This window comes from Cyprinodon tularosa, unplaced genomic scaffold (assembly GCF_016077235.1).
Source record: "Cyprinodon tularosa strain WSP-4 unplaced genomic scaffold, ASM1607723v1 ctg14, whole genome shotgun sequence".
NCBI lineage: Eukaryota > Metazoa > Chordata > Actinopteri > Cyprinodontiformes > Cyprinodontidae > Cyprinodon > Cyprinodon tularosa.
Window position 1 is genome coordinate 1751081 of NW_024038220.1, and position 22637 is coordinate 1773717.

Below are 22637 nucleotides of genomic sequence, written 5' to 3' on the forward strand. Positions count from 1 at the left end.
AGATAAGAAAAATGCTGTCAGGGGAAGTCTCATACCTTCAGACCGTCTGTCAATCCATTAGAGAGTATGGTGTGGGAAAACAGCCTCACCTGTCTAATACAAACCACAAGAATCCAGAAAAGAACATAAAACACATTCCAACAACAAATTTGAAGATGATTTTGGATATATTTGGATAAAATTGCCAGTGTTTTGCTGCATCTAATGGAAAAGTGAGGTTTGGGGGTGGGGTGGGGGGTTATATATCTTCTTTATTTACTTAGAATTAAGGAAGAACATTAGGTTAATTAAACCTTAAAGATGATTAAAGCAGCACAGGACCACACCTAAGCTAACAAAGGGAACATCAGGCGACGGTTCACAAAGGTTCACATGTCTGGAAAACAACAGATTGAAAAATCACTGTTTGGTCCATTCAATCTCAGTTTAAGCTGTAAAATTGGTTGTAAAATTGATGATTCAGTCACAATTTGGGGTCCGCAACATAAAAGGAGATGTTGAAAGTTCATAGTTGGAGCTGCACTGCAATGATGTGGAGGATAGTTTTTTGGCACCCTTTGTTGCTGAGTCACAGAACCTGATCTTAACTTAATATAATGTAAATATAGAAAAACGCTTCATAGCAGTGTTTTAGATAACAAGTATCTCCCTTTTATCTCCTGTTTCTTTCCTCGTTTCTCCTTTTTTGTTTCTTTTTTTCCCTTCCTGTTGCAGTTACATTGCAGTATCCATATAATCTGTAATATAACCTGCATAATTATAAAAAAGGTTTTTATATGCATAAATCAAGCGGAACACTATGACGATAGCCGTACTGCTCCACTTTTGAAAATAAAAGTTGGGCTCTTTTTCGGCATCAAGATTATTATTCTTATTGCCACATTACCAGAGAACAAAGCTGTTAAAAATAAAATTATATAAAAAAAAAAAGATAATGAGTATTAGAGAGTAAAATTTATTTTGCAAGCAAAATCTATTTTAAAAAATACACTGTTTTGAAAGGTTTAACATTTGCCTTAAGCTTGTAAAACGTTTAAAAGATGGAAACTAATATAGTCTCCAGTTTCACTTTAAGTTAGATGTATAGTTACTAAACCCAGATGTAAAAAAAAAAGTAGAAGCTGGTGTCACTGTCACTGTACCTGCGTCTGTCACCTTGGCCCCATTTGCCAGCTGGTCTGAGGGCCCGCCCAGTTCACTGCACCCATTGGCTCTCAGTGCTGCGCGTCAGGAGTTGGGACTGTTTCTTGACTAGCAGTTATTTCCCTGCAGCCACACAGTTCAGTCAAACTCTCCTATATGCAGCATCTACTTGGCTGAGGACACTTTCAATTTGGATTGCCTTTTGGTGTTTTCACACCTCATTTTTTTCGCCCAAAGCGAATTATCTTTCTTATTATGCGAGTTGTTGGTTAAGTTGAGCCCAAAATTGTCTTTTCCGTTAATTTTGTGGAAAAGGTGTTTGATTTTAAGGAGCGACTTCAGTCCCAAAATCAGCAACGATGAACAAGAAGGGGATGATGATGGAAATCCACACGAAGATAAGAAAAGAGCCGTTCACTGCCAATTATGAGCTGCTGGGCAAAGAACTGGGCAGGTGAGCTGGTTTTGTTTTGTTACGCATTTTTTGGAAGCTGCGGATAAAAATCCGTCAGCTGATTGTCTGGCTGTTACTTCAGGGCTCGGACTTTGCAACAGTGCATCGATAATCTGAAATCATGGAGCCCCTTTCGATGTAGCTAGCCTACTCTCTGCACGTGCTTAGAAAACGCGTCGTTTGGACTTTAGATGCGCCTCAGTCCATCTGCGCTTGGCACCGGGGGGCGCGCGCTCTGATAATGCGCTTTTCTAGATCTCGGCTTAGCGTTTCTGAACAGATTATCGGTATTATTTCATTGTTAAACATATTATTCGATGAGTTGTGAGGTAGAATGGATTTGGAGGTTTTATTGATTGTTTTACTGAAGCCTTTCTGCCTTCTCTAAACCACTTTCTGGGTATTTAAACTCCCCCTGCTGTTGCATGCCCACGTTTGTGGTGCAAATTTGTGGTCGTAAAAGTTTCAGTCTCGTGAGCAGAGCCTTGGATTGATCTTAAACTATTTTTGCAATGATAAATGTCAGTTTGATGCAATGTGATCATTTTATTTCTAGAAACTTCAGTCTGGGTTCTTGGTAGTTTTTGCACTTCCTGTTTCCATCAAGTTTAAATTAAGTCACTTTTTTCACATACAGTCATTCAATATGTCTTTATTTGAAACTTAATGTAATGGTTTTTTTTTTTTCCCTTCAGACATTTTAGTTGAGATTTGCACAATATTTACAATTGTCATTGTATTATTAGTCTTTGCTATGTAAAATTTGCAACTTACTTGGCATTATTTAGGGGGATCTGCTAACTGGCACTGATAAATGGGGTTAGGATGCCCCTAAAGCAACAGTTAACTCTCCTACTATTTCTCATGATTACAACCCAACAACATCCTGAGATCAGTGCCCATAATCGCATTAGTTGAAGGAATGTATGCAGACGCACAGCAGGAAATCAGGTGTAAAGCCAGTACATTCATTAGTTTACCACATTAGAGGCTGGCGGTGCCAGCTTTAATATCCCCACTCTAACTTTGTGTAAATGGCCCCCAGTTGGAGAAAAAATTAGAGTTGTTTTTTGTTTCATTAAGGCATCATGATCATGCTTTGTATCATAAAGTGAGCTCCCCCCTCAGAGGAAGGCACAAAATATACTGGGTTTCGACCTGAAACCAGAAAGAGGAACTTCTCTTCCGTCTGTCAAACAGAAACATTTGAGCTGCAAGAGCTGCTAGTTCTCATTGCACGTCTAACATGAGTCATTAACCTGTTGAGGGAGACAAAGCACAGACATAACAGGAAGATGATTTCTTAATTAAGTTATCTGTAAAAGAAAAGAAGAATTTGTTCAGTGTCAATCAGGAGCTGAGATGAATAATAGTCAATTTTTAACAGTTTCTGTTGGAAGATAAACTAAAAAAAAATTTTTTCATAATAACTATCCTTAATTTTACACATACATTTGATTAAAAAAAAAAATTTATGCAACTGTTCTGTTTGAAATAATACCAAAAGGTTCTGTGCATCTAAAACACAAGTGTGAGCATAGCCAGCTGGAAGATGGCCTTGTTTAGTGACCTCTGACCTGCTGTCAACCTCTGAAAACGGCTCCTGTTGCTCTTTTATGTTTCCACTTGTCACTTCTTTTCAATCCATATGTAGTTCCCACCCAGCAGATCTGAACTTGGCTAATTAAGTATGAAAAGGCTGTGACAGCTTTCGCCTTTTTTCTGGCTGAACAGTGACACATCACCATTCTGTATGGCTGGGTAAATGCATAAGACATGCAGAGTCTGGGCCTCCCAGGAGAAAGAAGCCAAAGCAGAGCTCAGCCAAAGGACTTGCTGCTTTTGGTCAGGAGCACAGTGGTCTCGGGTTAAAATTGTGTGGGAATTTGTCTGAAACCGTGCTGACGGGTGTTTTCATTTATATTCAGCTCCACATTCTGCTTTCAGTTGTCTTAAGACGTCGAGTTCCTCTTTGGATATAAATGTTTATACTGTAGTGTCCAGTTTCTGCATGGTTATTACTCTCCAACAGACCTAAAGCAAGTTACCCCCTGTCTGCCCAGAGTCGGGTGGGTGGTCCTGGTCTGGAGGCCACTGTTTTTAGCTGACTGGTCAGCCTTTGTATTAGTTGTCAAAGGAGAATCAGTGTCTCACTAAGGGTCTGGGCGGAGGCCTCAACACTATTCCATTTGTCCCTGCTGCTGTCAGCTGGGAAGAAAGGGAAGTGGACAAGGCCTTTTTATCAGGGTGTGGGGAGTTACATGCTAGTAATTGTGTCAGTGTGACATATGGTGGCAATTTTGCACACATCGGACATCCTGCTGCACCCACGGGTGACCCTTTGCACCTTTTTCTTACCTAATTTGCAGAAAACGTTATCTCAGAATTTTTAATAATATTATTCAGTTAGGCGTTTTCCTTTTTTGCTATTAGGATTTCCAACAACTCTCTTTGTTTGACCTACAGCCTTATCAGGTCCTTGCCCACTTTCAGCAGCACTTGCCAAAAGTTTCAGGCTTATCTGGCTCTTGTCAGAGCTTTCTGAAGGCTGAAGGCAAATGAGGGGAATGGGGAAACTGAACTGAACATCTGATGGCGCCTTCTCATCCGAGCAGATCAGCCTTCAACTAAACAGTCCGCGCTGTCAAATGATACTTCTGTCCAGCCTTATCAGTGTCGTTCCACAACCGCTCCTTTTGTTCTGCTAAAATTCATCGCCTGCTTCACCAGAAACAAACATTCATTTGTCATTTTTGAGGCCTCTTTGCTAATCATTCCCTTCATATCTTTCCCTTTTCATTCCCAGGGGAAAGTTTGCTGTGGTGAAGAAGTGCACCGAGAAGGCCACAGGAAAGCAGTTTGCTGCCAAGTTTCTGCGAAAGAGACGGAAGGGAGCGGACTGCCGCATGGACATCTTCAACGAGATTGCTGTTCTGGAGTTGGCCAAGGCTAATCCCTATGTGGTGGGACTGCACGAGGTCTACGAAACCAACTCTGAAATTATCCTTGTGCTGGAGTGGTAAGTCAGCACTTTAAATGCTCTGAAAATATGCATGCTCTACTTAAAAGCATTTTCCAATTCTGTTTGCAAACAAAGTTCTCCTAGCTTGTTCGATCACAGACAGTTACCAGGTCAGTCTTCACAATAATTCACTTAAGATCCTTGCATCAGTTGCAACCTTTGTCTGTTTGTTCTCACATTCTTCAGTTCATGTAAAAAAGGTTTTTTTCTTTTAGCTGATCTTTGCGTCAAAGCAAATCTGTTTTTTTAATGCAACATCCTGTGTTTTGCATGTGCAAAGCCTCGGGGTTCTCTTGTGAATAGACATGTGTCCAAAACGCAACCTTGAGTTACGGTTGCATACAGTCTGCCTTTTATGGAAATTCTCTCTCTCTCTGCGGTTATATGCTCACCGCAGCGTTGCCTCACTGTCTCAGCTTCTCACTCAGATGACAGGAACTGTCACTTTAAATGCTAATGTTCCAAAACATTTAATTTAGGATACCGTGAGTAAATGACATATTGAACCGCTGATTACTCATTAAAACCTGCTGATCAGTGCTTAAGGCACTTGACTGCACATGTTAAGCAGCAAGCTGCTGACATCAAAACAGTGGAGCCATGCTGGCTGTCTGACTGGACTGTTATTGTCCAGCATTAAATGATGTAACAACTAATTGTCCCTTGGCTGCTACAGGGACATTGTGCAATTAGAACTTGGAAAGGCCAATTAGCAGCTACCTCATTCAACTCATTAGAGAGAGTTGACGTTGCACAGTTATGCTTGAACTATGTTCTCCTGACTCTTTTCAAGCATGGCTCAGTGACCAAGCTAAGGACCTTCTATCTATTCACTCTTCCAGACATGGCATGCTTCTGCAGAACAAAAGCTACTCTATAGCAGGGTTTTACCACTTAATGAAGAGGAAGTAGCCCCAGTTGAACTCGGCATGCTTGAAATATAACAGCTGGTCAATCAATGCGGGTCTCTAGCTACCCTTATTGCATGCAAGAATATATATACTCAGTGGTTTCTTAAATGTCAGAGGCTATCAGAGGCTATCAGAGGCTATCAGTGTTTCTGCACACAAGGCTTTAATCTTGCTGAAACACTAAAGGTGAAACTCATAAACCAGTGAGAACTCGAATCTCTGAAGTGTCTAACCTCGTTCTGAAAAATTGCAAACCCATTTTCCATTTCCTGTGGGTTTAAATGTAAGCTTCAAGTCAGGCTCCCAGAAGTAGCACAGCGCGGTGCTTGTGTGAGATGTTGCACACGCTCTCTCGTGTACATGTTATAGCCACAACCACATCCGTGCAAAATGAGAGAGAAATGACGAGAGGCGAGCTCCGATAACCTGAAAGGTGCAAGCTTTAGTAGGCGTTATTTCAACTGAAACCTGCATCATGATGACGATACACTTTACAGATGGTCCATTTGATGACAAATGACTTTTCTAGCGTACTTTTTTTCTTTTTTTTGGCCACTGAATCATCAATTCACAGTGGACTCAGCTTTCCGTGAAGGACAGCTCTTCATTTCCTTTTTTTGCGTGCATACCTAAAACTGTACGTTTGCATTTGTTTTTTTTTCACGATTTGAAGTGCTTTCAGTAGCTTCACTGCATAAGATATGTATCTTTTTTACTCTCTTATTTCTTAGAAAACATGAGAATTTTTTATTGTGCCTCCCATTTTTTTTTTTTGTGTCAATCAGCAACCTATTTCTGCCCTCAATGGACAAGTGAATTGTTACAGTATTGTCCAGGAAACCCATCCAGATGTTAGGTTATTCTTGGTCACACTAGATGGCAACATACTGACATAAACTATCGCTAAACTTGGTGGTCCACCAATGTTTGCTTGGATCAAAAAAGCTTTTTCTGCAGATTAAATGCAGATTTATTTTTTTCTTTTGTCCCTTTTCCCACCAAGTAAATCTCTGTGGCTCTAAAAGCAACATTGAGTGCATCAACATAAAAGCAGAACAGTTCTTGATTAAAACAAGTTGTTTTTATTGAAATTAAGCAAAACAAACTTTATCAAGATAGCAAAATTGTTGAGGGCTCACTGTTGACAGTTTGATGAAGGCAGTGAAGCATGTTTAGTCCTTTTGAGTGCTTCACTGTTTAGACAGACTCTAAGTGCTTTCAGGAGAAGTGAATGTTGACAGATTTGAGTTTAGTTTTTGAAAAAGGGACTCAATAAGACAAAGGGTGTTCTTTTGACCATGAAAATAAAACATAATCTGTAAAATTAAAGCTTGAATTCCTTTCACTTGGTATAAAAAAGATAATAGGTCATTTTACAGTCAAAATAAGGTGCTGGTTATGTAACATCATGTCCTCGGGCTCCCAAAGTTCCCCCTGAGGACAAAAATTCTGTGTGCCTTCTAAATCCGCAGCACATGGTTGTAGTTTCATTTTTTTGAAGGGGGAGACCTTTAAGCTTGAGGCTCTAATCTGACTGATTTCTGATATCTAACATAAATCCGCCATGTCTCCGTTTTACTTAACCATGTTACACAAGAACATTAATAGTCGTCAAGAGTCAGATTTTTTGCTTTGAAAACGTTAGACAATAATGAATGATTCCTTTCTTCGGTAGCAAGGTTGAGATTTTGCAGCCTCCCCTCTATATGTCATCATAGAGAGTTAACATCATTTCCTTTTGTATTCATGAATGTTCTAAGCTCTGATTAGTTGTGCATTGTTGGCTTCTGCTTCTTCCTCCCATTTTACTTACTTCAATAGTCATATATCAGGCTATGATAGATCCTATCTGGGCCTCTTACCTCATGTAACCCATTCTTATCTCCATGGTATTACCTAAGAGATGAAAGGTACAGTCCCAGGCATAGTGCCTAAAATGTTATTGATTGATCCTATATATGATTAACTTTGTTATTTTAGGCCAATTTACAAAGATTAACAGATTTTTGTTAAATAGTGAAAGTTAATGGATTGCAGGTGTTACCTTCAATGTATGTGATTTTGAACTGAGAATGGGGCCCATTTAGTCCTTTTTTGTGAAAGTCTAACAAATGAATTGCTTTACCAATAATGATCAACATGTTATTACATCTTGTGCTTTCTTTACAGTGCTGCAGGTGGAGAGATTTTCGACCAGTGTGTGGCTGATAACGATGACGCCTTCACAGAGAAAGATGTAATACGACTGGCTAAGCAGATCCTGAACGGAGTGGCCTTCCTGCATCGAAATAATGTCGTCCACCTGGATTTGAAGGTAAGGATGGATTTATAGGACATTGATGCCCTGGAGGGGTAGTGTGACAAAGATGGTTTTTCTGTTATGCAACCAGAGCTCTTACAGTGTCTTATGACCCTTTTCCTCTAAAGAAGGAGCCCTCCAGTTGTTTTCAGCAGAACTATCATGTTTGCATCAATGCATCCTGCTGTAACAATGTGTTCAGCAAGATTCTGGTTATGATACATTAACTGAAATTAGTCTTTGCAAACTTAAGAATTGAGCCTAGAAGTATTCATGTGTTACATCCCATAAACAAACCTGCTGAGTGGTTTCTATGAGTGGCCAGGAGGGATGTGATAGACTCCGTGGATTATCTAAGATCAGAGCAGCAACCTGTAAGCTTGTGAACTACACCCTTAATCCTCCCCGGACTAGCTAGCCAAAATGCCCTGAATTCATTCACACAGACAGTCGATGACGGCAGCTGGAAGAGCTCAGAGCACTTTAAGTGTGTATATATAGTCATTATGTAACAAAATGTCTTTCTGCATGTTCCTCTCCAGCCCCAGAACATCCTGTTGACCAGCGCTAGGCCCCTTGGGGACATTCGCATTGTGGACTTTGGCTTGTCCAGAAGGATGGACAAGATCTCAGAGGTCAGAGAGATTCTTGGTACCCCAGAATATGTTGGTGAGTTCTGGTTTCAGCTTTTAAATTCTAAGGTTCACGTCCATCTTTTTAAGTTTCTGTGTTCTGATACGTCACTAACTGGACCTGTGGTTTTTGTTTGTAGCACCAGAAATCCTGAACTATGAACCCATCAGCACTGCTACAGACATGTGGTAAGGGTTTTACACTTCATTCATTTTAAATCATGAGGCCATATTCAGTTGGTAGTCATTTTCAATAAATCTAGAACCTTTCAGGTATCCACATCTTAAAATGCAATTTAGAAAAAAGCACATCCTTACACCTCCTTAATAGATTTCTGCTTCAACCTAATAATCAATAATCAAATAATTAGCAGGATTACATGGTAAAAAAGATGAAACAGCCATTTAATTTGGGTTTATTTGACTTGAGACACATCTAAAGGACTGAGATTTGAGACCCCTACCATAAAACAAATCAGATTTAAAGTTAATCAAGTTGTTGTTCTTTACTGATAGAAATATATATAACTCAGAACAAATTACCTATTAATAAAATGTTTGCTTTCTATTAACTGTTAACAATTTGGAGTAAATATGTGTTTATAGTTTCTTTAACATTTTAAGGATGGAAAACAAAATGAAAATTGGTTTATTTGCTTTTCTGACCATCTGTATTTTATGAAATCTCGTCACTTTACCTCTCTATGTTGCTATTGTTGCAAAATGTTGCTACTAGTGTGTTGCTATTGGTGTTTAGGCTTTTGGAAATTTAGCAAAATCCCCAACTTTCCTATGGAGCCAAGAACAGTGTTCTTAAATAACTTATTTCACAGATTATTCTTACTATACTTGCTCCATGTTAATTAAGTTACCTGGTAAATAATAGATTTAGAAATTCCTAAGGGCAGCCCAAGGAACACCAGTCTTTCTTGTAGCGTAGTTTGAGAACCATGGGGCGAGAGGAAGTTGAATTAGTTGCGCAGCATCTGTCACCATCAAAGATGAAACCTTTGACCCATAACATCCTTCTTCTCTCTGTTCCAGGAGCATCGGGGTCCTGATCTACGTCATGCTGACGGGCGAGTCTCCTTTTCTGGGTGATAACAAGCAGGAGACATTCCTCAACATTTCTCAAGTCAATATAGACTACTCCCAGGACACATTTGAAGGGATCTCCTCCCTGGCGGTTGACTTTATCAAGTCCGTATTGGTGAAAAACCCCAGGTGAGCACTTTAGTTCCAAATATTCATCATTTTCATGTATATGTTTGTCATTTCCTGTACACTTAGACATTCAGAACAGCAGGTCTGAATTCCTAGCAATGTCTATGGTAGGTTTGCTCTCAAAAAAAAAGAGAAAATGATTTCTAACGTAGTATTGACTTAAAGGGGAAGGAAATCAGAAATCTGCATCTATCTGCATCACCATAACTGGATTTACTCATCAAGGAAGTTAGTCATCTTCAAACCGCCGGAACTGCATCCGTGTGGTTACAAGATTTACGTCACTGTGGCATGAAGTTCTATTCCCCGTTCTGCTTATTGTAACTTTAAGCTGACTTCATTTGAAAAAAGAACATGTACACTTCACTGATTTAAACTGTTGTTTAAGTTTACTTTTAACTAGGAGAGAAAGAAGTCTAATTTTTCCCTAATTAGACTGCTCCAGCAAAGAGCCCTTCATTTACTACTCTGTCTGTCGGCCTCACAGCCAAAGCCACAATCTCAAGCCAGTATGATTTTAATTGCTACAGATTAGTGGTAGCACTGAGGGATAAGAAAGTATTTCTTAGGATTTTTGTTATCAACAATACAAGAACAACAACATTCTAGAGCAAAAAGTTCTGTTTATGTGTATTTAAAAACCCAGTGATGAAAAGAAACATGGTCGATGTCAGAGTGAGTTGATTAAATTCACCCAATGGTTATATAAACTCTGTGGGAATTTCCACTCATCCAAAGTGTTATTGTGTTTGTGTGTGCAGGAAGAGAGCAACGGCAGAAGAATGTCTCAATCACCCCTGGCTGAACCCCCACCCTCATTCCCACCCGCACCTCCACACAACATCGGCATCCTCCCTGGATGAGCCCGAGATGAGCCAGTCTGAATCGGAGCCTGAGAGCCCGGCTCCATCCCCGGAGCTGGGACCGTTTGGATCCTTCCTCATGTGTCCGGGTCAGGGCGGACTAAAGGCGGGCCGCGATGCCTTCTCCTTCAGTGAGCCGCCTTTCCCCACACGGCCCGAAATAAAGCAGGAGCTGATATGCTGACCCATGTTGTGGTGAAGGACTAGGTCTATCCAAACTCCATGGAGCAGAGGCTGAGAGCCAGTGAGCCTGCAGCTTCAGGGGCCCGCGCGCTGCGGCTGCTTCCTGCCTGGCAGCTTTTACTGCTGTGATGTCTTTGAACTGAGCTGTTTGCGGCTTCATACGTCTGCCTTTTCTGTGACCGTGCTTTTGAACTATTCTGGAAAACTGCACATGAGAAGCATTCGAGGAAGGATGGAGCAGAAAAAAGTGGGAAATGGCACACAAGGACCTTGTTGCACGACCGCCCTGCTGCCTTAAAAGTGACAGAACTGAACCGAGCTCAGCTGCACACTGTCTACTTCCCTCCCGGCACTGTTTCTTTTCACCCACACAGTCAGTTGGACTGGGTCGCAGCTTATTCGTTCGTCACGTATCAGAATTATTTATCTCTCAGTTGACTTGTACATACTTTTTTCTGTAATCCTTTGACGGTTAAGAATTGAAACTTGCTTCTATTTAAGAAAAAGAAAGGAAATGGAACAGAGGGCAGTGCCTATGCTGAAGCCAGACATTAAATGTTTTTTTATGTTTATTTATGTTTTTCTCATATTGCCTCAGCCCCTTAACCTTCAAGCCACTTAAAAACTGAGTTTAAGGCTGATAAAGTAGCATTCTTGTTTTGTTTATTTGTTTTTTTAAGACGATCTTGAGCACTTTTTTATTTTGTCTGTTGGATTAAAGGCTCGTGAAGCATAATCCATTGTTTCACAGTGTACTGTACATACAAACTGTTCTCCCTCCCTCTGTTTTTGCCATATCCTCTGAATTTATTGTGCCATGTTTTTCAGACCCTCTTTTTTCTGTTTAAACCTTACATTTTGGGCTATTGCACAGGTTGCACACGACGTTTTTGGAGCTATTTGGGAAGTTTTTCGTTTCTCTCGATTTCATCATCTTTGTCCAAACAAAGAGGAAACCTTTGATGTTTGAAAGCATCTGATCGATTGTTTAATTTGTACTGAGACCATAATCACACGATCGGCATCTATATAAAATATGTGCTTCCTGCCATCAGAGAAATCTGTAAGAATGTCAGAAAATAAGGAAAGTACAAAGTTTATGAGTTGTTGTCGGGATTAGTCTGCTAAACAAAAAGCTTTCTACCATTTTCTCAATGTTCAAACTCCATACGATATTCCCTTTTTTGTAAAGTAACTGACTTATTCCTGTTGTTTTCTGCTCTTGAATTTCAGGAAGGTTTGCACTTGTCCGTGTGGACATCATGTTAATATAAAATAAATGTTTGTTTATGGCATGCATTGCAAAATGTACTAAGATAAAAAATGAAAATACATCGGCTTTTGTATCAAACACAGTTGTCCTTGTACACTTTTTCAAATAAATGCTAGAAAAAATTGTTCAACCTTTTAGTGAAGAATTATAACTCCTCATATATAACTCTATTAATTTATATAACATATATAAGTATATAACTCCTCAGCTTAGTAACCTTCACAATAAAAATTGTTTTTTTTTCCCTCCTCTTAAACTAAATCCAGTTTGTTTAGAAATCGGATAAATTTACCTCAATGAAATTAGTTTATAAAGTTTTAAACCCTTTATTTGTTTTTTGGGGGGGAACTCTTTTTTTTTTAATGTTAGGATATTGGAATGACTTTTTTTTTTTCAGAATGAAAAACTTCATAATTACAAATCAAAAAAGGAGGGGGAAAAATGTAGATTTATATCTGACAGAAAAAAAAAGAGGAAAACAGAAAAACTGGACCTGAGCTTCGAATAACCATCATATTATTCTGTGTGCAATTTATGCTTAAACTTTTATTCCATGGCATTTATACATCTTTACCAAAGGGGGCAGTGTAGATGTCTGAGATTGAATAAAAATTAGATTCTGCTCATTTTTTATTTATGTCATAAGAATAAATTAAAACTGATTATATGTTTAAAATCTTCATGAAACATAGAAGTTTTATCTATGAATCAAGATGAGTTCAAGTTTCACATTAAATGCGAGAGGCCCAAAACATATTAACACAAAGATGATACCACAGGGTACATGAACGACATACTGACGTAATCTTAGGTTTATTTCATTATAAAGGGATAAACTGACCGGATTTATCTTTCTTCGTGGGTTCACAGTAAAAACAATCTAAAAATGAGTAAAAATGTCTTAAATTAAGTGTATTTACCCTTAATTTGAGTAGATAAATAACATGATTTGCCAATGGAATGAGTATTTTTACTCTTTAAATAAGATAATTAGATAATATGCACTTGAAATAAGACAATGCAATTGTATTTTCTTATTTTAAATGTAAATTGTCTTGTTCCATTGGCAAAATGTCTCTTTTATCTCCTCAATTGAAGAACAAATACACTAATTTTAAGAAGAAATTACTTATATAGATTTTGTTTTTTTCCAGTGTTATTGCTGTTGCACCTTTTGGTTTGTCTGTTTAAACTTTAATGCTGAGAACTCTGCATCCCAAGACGCACTGCTGTGGCCCACTTTGCTCATAAAACATCTGTTTTTTGAGTCAACATACCTATTAACAGCATCCCAGTATCACAGAGGAAAAAAAATGCTCCCTTTGGTCAGATTTCCATAAATATCCACCAGCTTCTCTGAACAGGAAATGCCAGCATTCTGTAAAGAGGAAGCAACAATACTTTTAAAGGTAGCAGAGTTTGTTTCTGCTTCATATTCACCCCTGTAAGGTTAAACAATATCAGTGCTTGTCTGAATTCTTGCTTTAATGTTCTCTTCCTCCTGTTTTTGGCTCTGAGCCGCTTCAGCGATGCTGCAGCCAATAAGGAGAGAGCAAGCCTTCCTGCAGGGTCCTAGTCTGGTGGCTCTTTGCTGGATGGACTGCTTCCCCTACAGAAAATCCCTGGAGCTGAGGAATGCCAGAAATGTTCATTACTGACATCCTTTTTTTTTTTTACTGTGTCCTTTATGCCTCTCTTCCCCCCTGTTTTCAATGTGAGGTTTGTTGTCTTTGTGGCGGATGGTATTGTTTCCGCTCTGCAGCCACACTCAACGCATTTGGTTACAGAAAAAGTTCATTTCATGGGTCTTTCTCAGAAGAACTTGTATATTAGGTGACCGATAGAAAATGATGTATAACAGATGTGGACAGAGTTAATTTGATTGTCTCATGTATGCTAGTAAGTCTGGGATTGTGTTAAAAGGAGAACTTGGCTCAAAGATTTGACAAAGCATTGGATTAAGATCAGCATTTCACCCAGATATGCTGCATAGGTCAAATTCTTTGTAAAACCGAGGTCAAAGTTATAGTTTTGAATGTCACATTGATGTTAGCTACTTTAAAAAAGGCCGTTAGCTACTTCACAGTCAAGATAACATTAATTAAACAAAGACGGATTCTTCTCAGTATCTATTAAGCCTTAAAGGTATAGTGGAGGGTGTTATTTTTCCGGGTGGATCCTCAAAATAAATGGTCCTCCTAACTGTCAATCAATCTGGTGATATGTTTACGCAAGGCCGTCCTACGCGCTGAGTGGTGAGTTTGACATAATGAAAAAATTGCAAATGTTCTTCTGGAAAAACAGCTTGTATGAGCAAATCAAACAGCAACTTTTTTTTTTTTTTTTTATTCACGAAAATCCTCTGCTACACCTTTAAGTGAGATGGATCTTTATGTTTTTCCACACTGGCTATGTGCATTCACTAAGCCTGATCTGTCAGGTGTTTAAATCCAGCAGAGGGATGTTAAAATGCTAAGCTTGCATGAAATATTTGTTTAGAAACAACTGCTGACAGCAGGGTGAGGCTCTTACATAACCGCTTCATTTCATTCAGACATGATATCACGTCTGCAATCAAACATTTGTTTATGTAAATCCCTTCTCTTTGTCATAGTCTATAAAAGGTGTCTGGGTTAATGATAAGAATAAATATAGGAGTGGTTCAAATGTATTTTTGGAAAAAAAAAACAGAGCGAGTTAATAGCTGAAACTCTTTAGGTGAAATTCCAAAGAATAAAGTCAAACTTTATTGTTTTTATTGACTGTTCCCTTGCATGGTAAAAGTTGTGTTGTTTTAACCTGACTACAAGTTAATAGGCTGGAGAAGCATTGTAAGCTACATATAAATGAGCCTGTTGACTTGTTTGAATAAAAAAGGCCTAGCTCGACTGCAGCTAGTGCAAAATTCTGCAGCAAGGATCTTGACATGCGCAACCAGTGGAGCTCACATAACTCCTGTCCTCAAAGCTCTATTCTGGCTTCCCATTGAATACCGCATCAACTTTAACCCTTTAAAGGCAAGTGTATCATATTTGATACACAAGTTTTTGAAACCTCTGCATCATCAGTGTGATATTTTTGTCCTTGAAACCCTGACTTACATAATCAGACACATGTTGTGAACAGAAAACATATAAGATGATATAGAAATACGTATTGTATCAAAATTGATGCAAATAAATGAAGTAATTTAACGTATACAAAATGTGTATAGTTATTTCATTTATCCAAAAGTCCAATGACAATTCTAAATTTAGAAAATTCAAATTGTCTGTTAATTATTTCCTGGTTCAGGCTTTAAAGGGTTAAAATTCTGGACCTTAGCTTTAGACCCCTGCATGGACCGGCTCCCTCTTATAGCTTCGACTTGATTCAGCCTCACTTGATTCAGCCTCACTCTCCTGCTCTCAGTCTGAGATCTGTTGTAAAGGACTTGTTAATGGACCCTTGAACCCGTTTTAGGACGAGAGGTGATAGGTCCTTCCAAGCTGTCGCACCCAGACAGTGGAATACACTACCACTTTACCTGCGCTTGGTGAACTCCATGAATGATTTTATAAAACAGCTAAAAAATATATATATTTTTTTACCCAAGCATTTTAGACTCATTTTATCAAGGGCTGCTATGATGGATGTATTTTGTCTATATATGGTGCTGTTTTGTATTTTATGCCACATTTTGTGCAGCACTTTGTGACGCTTGCCTGAGAAAGGTGCTATATAAATAAACCTTACTTAGCCTTCTTGCCTAAATAATGAAGACAAATTAAATCGGTTCTGAAATACAGAACAGTTTGAGTTATAAGAGCAATGGAAGCCAGCTTTCTTTTGCCATTCAGGGCCTGATTCTATCTCAAATTATCATAAAAAGACTCAAATCCAAATGCTGGTGTATGTTTTTCCCCTAACTGCTGGTTCAGATCATCTGCCCTATTTGCCAATCTTTTTCCTCTGCCTCTCACGCAAAATAGCACTATCTGCAGATAATTTTTCGTGCACCGGTTTTCTTGGTAACTCTCCTCGCATCTTGTATGATGGGAAATTCCTTTTTACACCCATGTTCCTGCATGTACACACTGTTATTATAGGGCTTATAGCGGCGATAAAGCTGTATGAATATCTGTGTGTACATGCAGTACATGTGTACATGTCTGTGGATTATAACCAATCCAATCATCTTTTTCAAATGATCTGAGGGTATTTTTTTTATTCTCTGGTCGTAGAACAACTAAGAGAAAACTTCAGAACCGAATACAATTTCTACTTATTTATTCATTCAATTTAAGATATAAAATGATCAAAAAATTGTCAAAATTGGTCATTTCAATTTATTTATTTTTTAGCAGTAGTAGCTAAGAAACCATATTTACATTGTCTTATATTAATCTTATGGTATCAGCTGAGAATTTTTAGGCACCACAAATACTTAAATGCAATTCTGGCTTTGATGAGTTTCACACTTTTTTCTCCTCCAGATGTTTTATATGATTTTAAATATCCTCTGAAGTTTAGAAAATGCAAAGTACTGTGAAAAACAAACAAGTTAAACACTCAGCAGGAAGAGTGATGTTGTGGTGCAGACAGGATTGCAGAATCAAAGATGCGTGATCTACAGGTGGTGGCATTGACATACTGGGAAGTTCCCTGTTTCACATCATCTGCTTCATACTTTGCTACATCTTTAGAGATGATATTTAGCTCCAAATTGAAGCTCTGAGTGATGATGATGATGATGATGATGATGATGATGATGATGATGATGATGATGATGATGATGATGATGATGATGATGATGATGATGATGATGATGATGATGATGATGATGATGATGATGATGGAGCAAACATGCAATAAGTAGGTCAGCAGTTCTAAGAATGGTTTTAACAGATGTCATGTCAATATTTGAACACTGGAAAAATGTTATAGAAATAAGTAAAAAAATGTCTTAAATTAAGTGTATTTAACCTTAATTTAAGTAGGTAAATTAGACAGTTTGCCAATGGAATGAGTGTTTTTACTAAACAAAATATAAGATATTTAGTTAAAATTGAACTGGAAATAAGACAATGCAATTGTTTTTTCTTATTTTAAATGTGAATTGTCTTGTTCCATTGACAAAATGTCTCTTTTACCTTCTCAATTCAAGAACAAATGCACTTAATTTTAAGAAAAGATTACTTATCTAGATTTAGATTTTTTTCCAGTGAATTTATTTCTGTTCACAATTCGGACAATTTCACAATAATGTAGGATTTCAGTCCAGTACAGCACAATGTTAGAGCTAATGGTATCTGCAATTGCTTGCATTAGACTTTTATTCATAAAGTATTTCACAGAAATGAGGCCAACTGTGACAAATCAAATCCTGGTTGAATTTCATGTTTTATTTTCAGGAGGATGACTGGGACAAGGGAGCAAGAACATTTCTTTCACGTGTCCCAGAAGTGTTTGCAGAAGGAAAACAGACGGAGAAAGAGAAAAGTTTCCAGCAGGGGCTGAACGGCCGTAACCGCTGGTAATGTCTTTCTTATGGTGGTGCATTCATAGCAGAGAGGGAGGCAAAATCCTTTGGTTAGGCAGTGCTATTTATTCCCTCCTTGGAAAATGATGAAGAACAATAAAAGCATTCTAAACAAAGAGTAGCAGGACCTGATGCTGCTGCCTGTTTTGCTCCCATCTGTGGTGACTGGCCTCCCTTAGTATGGGGGCACTTCTCGCACACAGGATGCTTTGAAAACCACACAACTGGCCTGCTTAGCTTTAGGAGAACTTTTCAACTCAAAAGCTGGAAAAGAAACCAAACCAAGAAGCCCTGGAAAATATATCGCTCTGCTGTTCCAGTTCTCGTGAATGCCCACTCTTATTTGCTTAAAGTGTATCTACAAACACACTTGACCATGGACCCATGGTGAACCCAGAATGGTTACAAGCTTGGGAGGTGGTCCAGGTTTCAGGCAAACCAAACTGAGTTGTGGTTTGGATCCTTGGAGGTTTTTATTTTTATTTTTTTCTTAACCCAAAGCACTCTCCGTATTTACTACAATTCTGGATTAGAGACGCTTGAGTTCAAACCTGCACAAAGTCAAGAAGCCTCATGCAACAGGAGGATCTTATTGCCATTAAACATTAGGTTTAATCATTTAGTTAACAATAATCAACAGGGAAAATAGTTTCTTCCATTAGACAAATGTGACCTGAGTCTTTATTAGATACAAAATTATTGTTTACAAGAATTTCTTACCTATTTAAAAATATAAACACATAAATCCCCCGATGCTAAAATAAACCCCACACTTTATTTTCAAAATCTTCTGTGGCTTTGGGGACATCTTGATATAAGCTTGGTGTCTCCGGTTACAACAATAGAGGCAATCATTCAAGCTCAAAGCTTCTTTAAGTTGAGCTGACAAGTCAACCTCTATCAGAGAGAGCTGTGTTATTTATTTATATATTTCTTTATTTTTGCCTAATTCAGAAGAAGTGTTATATACTCCCTATTATTGAAATCATTTTTTCAAAATCTCAACAATTATACTGCTTGTGTTTCCATGATTTCTTCCTGTCTGTACACCTGACTGGATCAGTTTGCTAAGATAACACAGCATGTTAGTTATTCACAGAACTCGTTGCTCTTCTGTCTGTTATTAAACCGATGTTCAACCATTTATTTTAATACATTAACAACTGTTAATTAAAGCAATGTCTGCTGTGCTCTGAGGTTGTGCATCATGGCCTTCAAAAACTGTTCAAAATCCTTGATATTTTATATTTGGTCACTTTATACAACAAACATAACAGCCTTCCATCATCCATCTTCTCCTGCTTCGTCCTGTCATGCTCACAGTGGGGCTGATGCCTCCAGCCGTCTATAGGTGAGAGACGGGGTACACCTTGGACATGTCCACAGTCTGTTTGCAGGGCAACACAGAGACACACACGCATGTACACACACACACTCACACCTAAATATAGAGAAGCCAATGAAGAGTGATGTTTTTGGACTGTGGGAGGAGGCAGGAGTACCCAGAGAGAACCCATGCAGGCACAGTGAGGACATGCAAGCTCAATGCAGAAAGACCCCGGAGCAGGAATCAAACCCAGAACCTTCTTGCCTCAAGGCAACAGTGCTACCCACTGCACCACCGCATTTATTGTAAATGTATTTATAAGTTTGTATATGTATTTATTTGTTAAAGCAACACAAGTAGTGCAGAGCTCTAAACTAGTAGGACATCACAAAAAGTTTAAAATCTGTAAAGTGTGGTGTGCATTTCTACTTTGCAGATCTTTCTTTGCAAAATTCTCCAGGCTCAGTCTGGTTATCAAGTCAAGGATCCCAAACTGACTTTATGTCTGGACTTTAACCTTCTAAGATGTTGAAAGTTACCCTTCGCTTTATGCTGGTGGTCAGAATCTTTGTGGAAGCTGAACGTCTGCTCCAGTCTCATGTGTCCTGAAGTCTTTAACAGGTTTTCTTCTGGTATTGGTCTTTATCTACCTTCCTTTATCTTTTTACTGTCACCGTTTAGCTACCATGTACCTGTTGAAGAAAAGCAAGTACTAGTTTCAGTCATGTGTAGGACGTTGCTTGTAGAGCAAAAAGCTACGCTTGGTCCCATCATAGTGATTAATAACAGTTTATCGCCTGCATGCCAATATACTGTATTCATCTTGCTGTGTTTGAAAGTAATTATAAAAGCAGCAATGAATCAAAGATTTATCCAAAATGTTGCACATTTCTTAACAAACAGCTTTAGATAAACATAGGAAATGTCTAAAAAATAAATTTTCAAATGTATACCGGTAATTCTAACACAAAGTAATTGTCTTTCCACAAACAACATAATCTCATCTTAAATGTCTTTTAAAAAATCCCAATATTCTTAAAATCTCTTTATATTCCCAAGCTTTAAAAGCAGGTTCATTACGAATGCAGGTCACAATCTTTAGATTATTTGAAAAAAGGAAACTCCATTCATCCATTTTTTAGCATCTCACGTTTACTTTTTGGTAATTACCAGCCTCATAAATTCCCAAATGCTTTGACATTTGTTTTTGTAGAATGACAAAAAATGTGCCAAAGTTCAGTAATCCAGTATGCTGCAAAGGAAAGTCTGTCAAACAGAAGAAAAAAAAAGAAATAGCAAAGATGCATTTGTCTGGAACATGGTGTTACCTCAGTGGAACAAGCTGAGAGGACTATCTCATTTTTTCTTAAAGACAGAAAGTATTTAGCAGAAAACTATGCCGTCATCTCATCATCATCATGCAAATAAGATTTTCTTTACTTTTTGCTCCTTCTTTCTTTTTACACAGACGTTAAACACATTTATAGGAAGAGCAACCTTACCTAATATAAAATGCTTATATTAGTAATTTTCTTTGGATGGGGACATTCTCTTGCTGTACTGTTTTATTCCTGGTGATAAAGCAGCTTCCCCATAAGCGGCTGCAAAGAAGGTTTAAGTCAAGGCCATAAATTCCCCTTATTTTACTGCAAGAGCTTAAACCAGTTACTAAGTCTGGAAGACACAAAATTAGCACGTTTAAGTTGTTGCTTTTGACTCCTTTCCCCAAAACAAAATTAGCTTATTCAGGTAATAAATATTTCATTAGCACCTGATTTATTTATAAAATATTTAAAAAATTACATAAATGAAAAACTCTAATTAAATTCTACAGTATTCATATGTCTGGATAAGCGCCTATGTTTAAGAGTGAACATTCTTCTGAAGAAAACATCCAAGCTTGACTAAAATCTTTCTAAACTACCGTAGTAAAGAATGTTCTTTGGTCTAATGTTGCCAGGACTAAACTTTCCATCCACATTTGAAAATTATATATTTTTTAACAGAAGCAGCACAGAATGACCTGCATAGCCTCAGTGAAAGAGCGTCACGCCTCCAGAGGTGAGCGGGGTAACAAAGGTTGGGAATCCTTCTGCGTACCAGGTGGTCCACTTCGATTAAAAAAAAAAAAAAAAAAAAAAAAAAGATGAAGAGAGTAAATATGATATAGACAACTTTTGAAAGATCTTGTATTATTGGGTATTTGATACTGACAAGATGACAAACTGCTGAAATAAAATATGATGGTGTTTAAACAGAGTACTTTTAACAATGCACACACTTTTGCAACCAGGTTGCTGCACCTTTCATATTTATTTTTCTGCTAAATAGTCTGTAATAAAATTTGGGGTCTGCACCTTTATGATGGAGATAACCCTAAGGAGCGGCTCAACTCTTAGAGATCATCTCATCTGGAAAATGAGAAATGGACATTTTCTTATTTTTATACCTGTATTTAATCAAGAAATGAAAATAGCTTCTTGATTTTAGGGAATCAGTACAAAAAAAAAATCTCTAAACACAACCAAAGAAAATGTATAACATGTATAATTCATTATATTTAAAAGGGTAATTGCTAAGATAGATAATTTATTATTTCTTTATAAACTATTTGGCCATGTTCTTGCCTTTTGTTTAGAAAAGCCAAACTATAAGAAGAGACGTCTTTGTGGGTTAAAATCAAAGATAGAATTGAGTAGTTTATTTCACAACTTCAGAACTATAGAAGGAAAATCTATCGTCACACTCTTATGTGCAAAATGTTTAAGTCCCGCCAGCACAAACAGTCGGTTCATGAGACATTCAGTGCTCTGGGCCTTTTCTGGCTGGAGAGACCTAGCCTTAGTTGGTTTAGCTTTTTCTAGCCTATTGAAAATCACAGACTTCTATCTTCTGTGCCGAGATCAAGAAAACCTGAAAGCTTAAAACCCCAGAACAGCTGCAAAAGCATCTACTATCCCAAAGAAAAAAATCTACTATAAACTTAGAAAAACTGAGCATTCCTCCAGGTTGTTCTGCCAAGTTAAAGTGCACTCACACAGATAAGAAAGCACAATAATAAAACTTGCTGTCAACAGGATTTTTAATTTAGAACAGTAGATTTAAGGTCTCCAAAAGCATAAACATGGCATGATTTCTCGGGCTCTCATGCAGGCCTGCCTTCACTCCCGCTTGTATATGACACACTGGGAATTATCAAATTAAATGAGCTTTTCGAAGAAAAAAAAAAAGAAAAAAGGAAGATAAATACAGGGCTCTATTATTACCTTGGTCTGTTGTAAAGTAGAAGCCCCCCCTGGAGACATGTGACTGGAGAACATGATGTTCCTCATTCCACAGTGGCTGAATATTTTAATAGTTTGGCCTCCCATGTTGCCAGAAGGAAGAAGCTCTTTTTTTAGACTTTCTGTTTGCTCCAGTTTCACCTTTCAGTGGAATGTATCAGTTTTACGTTTAAGCTGGTTTAACATTTAAGCTGATGCCTCTTTCCAAAATTAACGTCTTTTAGAAGATAGCAAAGGATAATAAAACATGCTTTGAAGTTTTTTATTTTTTTATTTATTTATTTATTCATTCATTTCATTGAATACCAAAAAAAAAACAGCCTATCAAATTTTTGATATACTAAAAAAGAAAAATACACCTCCATCCATACATACCTACATATCCATCTGTATACATTACATACATATATACACACACAGACATACTACATATGTATTTCAAAATTTTAAAACAAAATGAAATGAAAGGCAGCAGAAAGAAGAAAACAATCTTATAATATC

At 37.8% G+C, this 22637-nt stretch overlaps 1 protein-coding gene across 1 annotated transcript; it reads left to right on the forward strand.

The window, feature by feature from the left end:
- Positions 1-1265: 1265 nt before the first annotated feature.
- Positions 1266-12082, forward strand: stk17al (serine/threonine kinase 17a like). The gene is made up of 7 exons (XM_038278291.1): positions 1266-1597; positions 4404-4616; positions 7700-7844; positions 8372-8498; positions 8602-8650; positions 9506-9685; positions 10447-12082. The coding sequence occupies exons 1-7, from the start codon at positions 1503-1505 to the stop codon at positions 10730-10732; spliced, it is 1095 nt and encodes a 364-aa protein (XP_038134219.1). The 5' UTR covers positions 1266-1502; the 3' UTR covers positions 10733-12082.
- The last annotated feature ends 10555 nt before the right edge of the window (positions 12083-22637 follow it).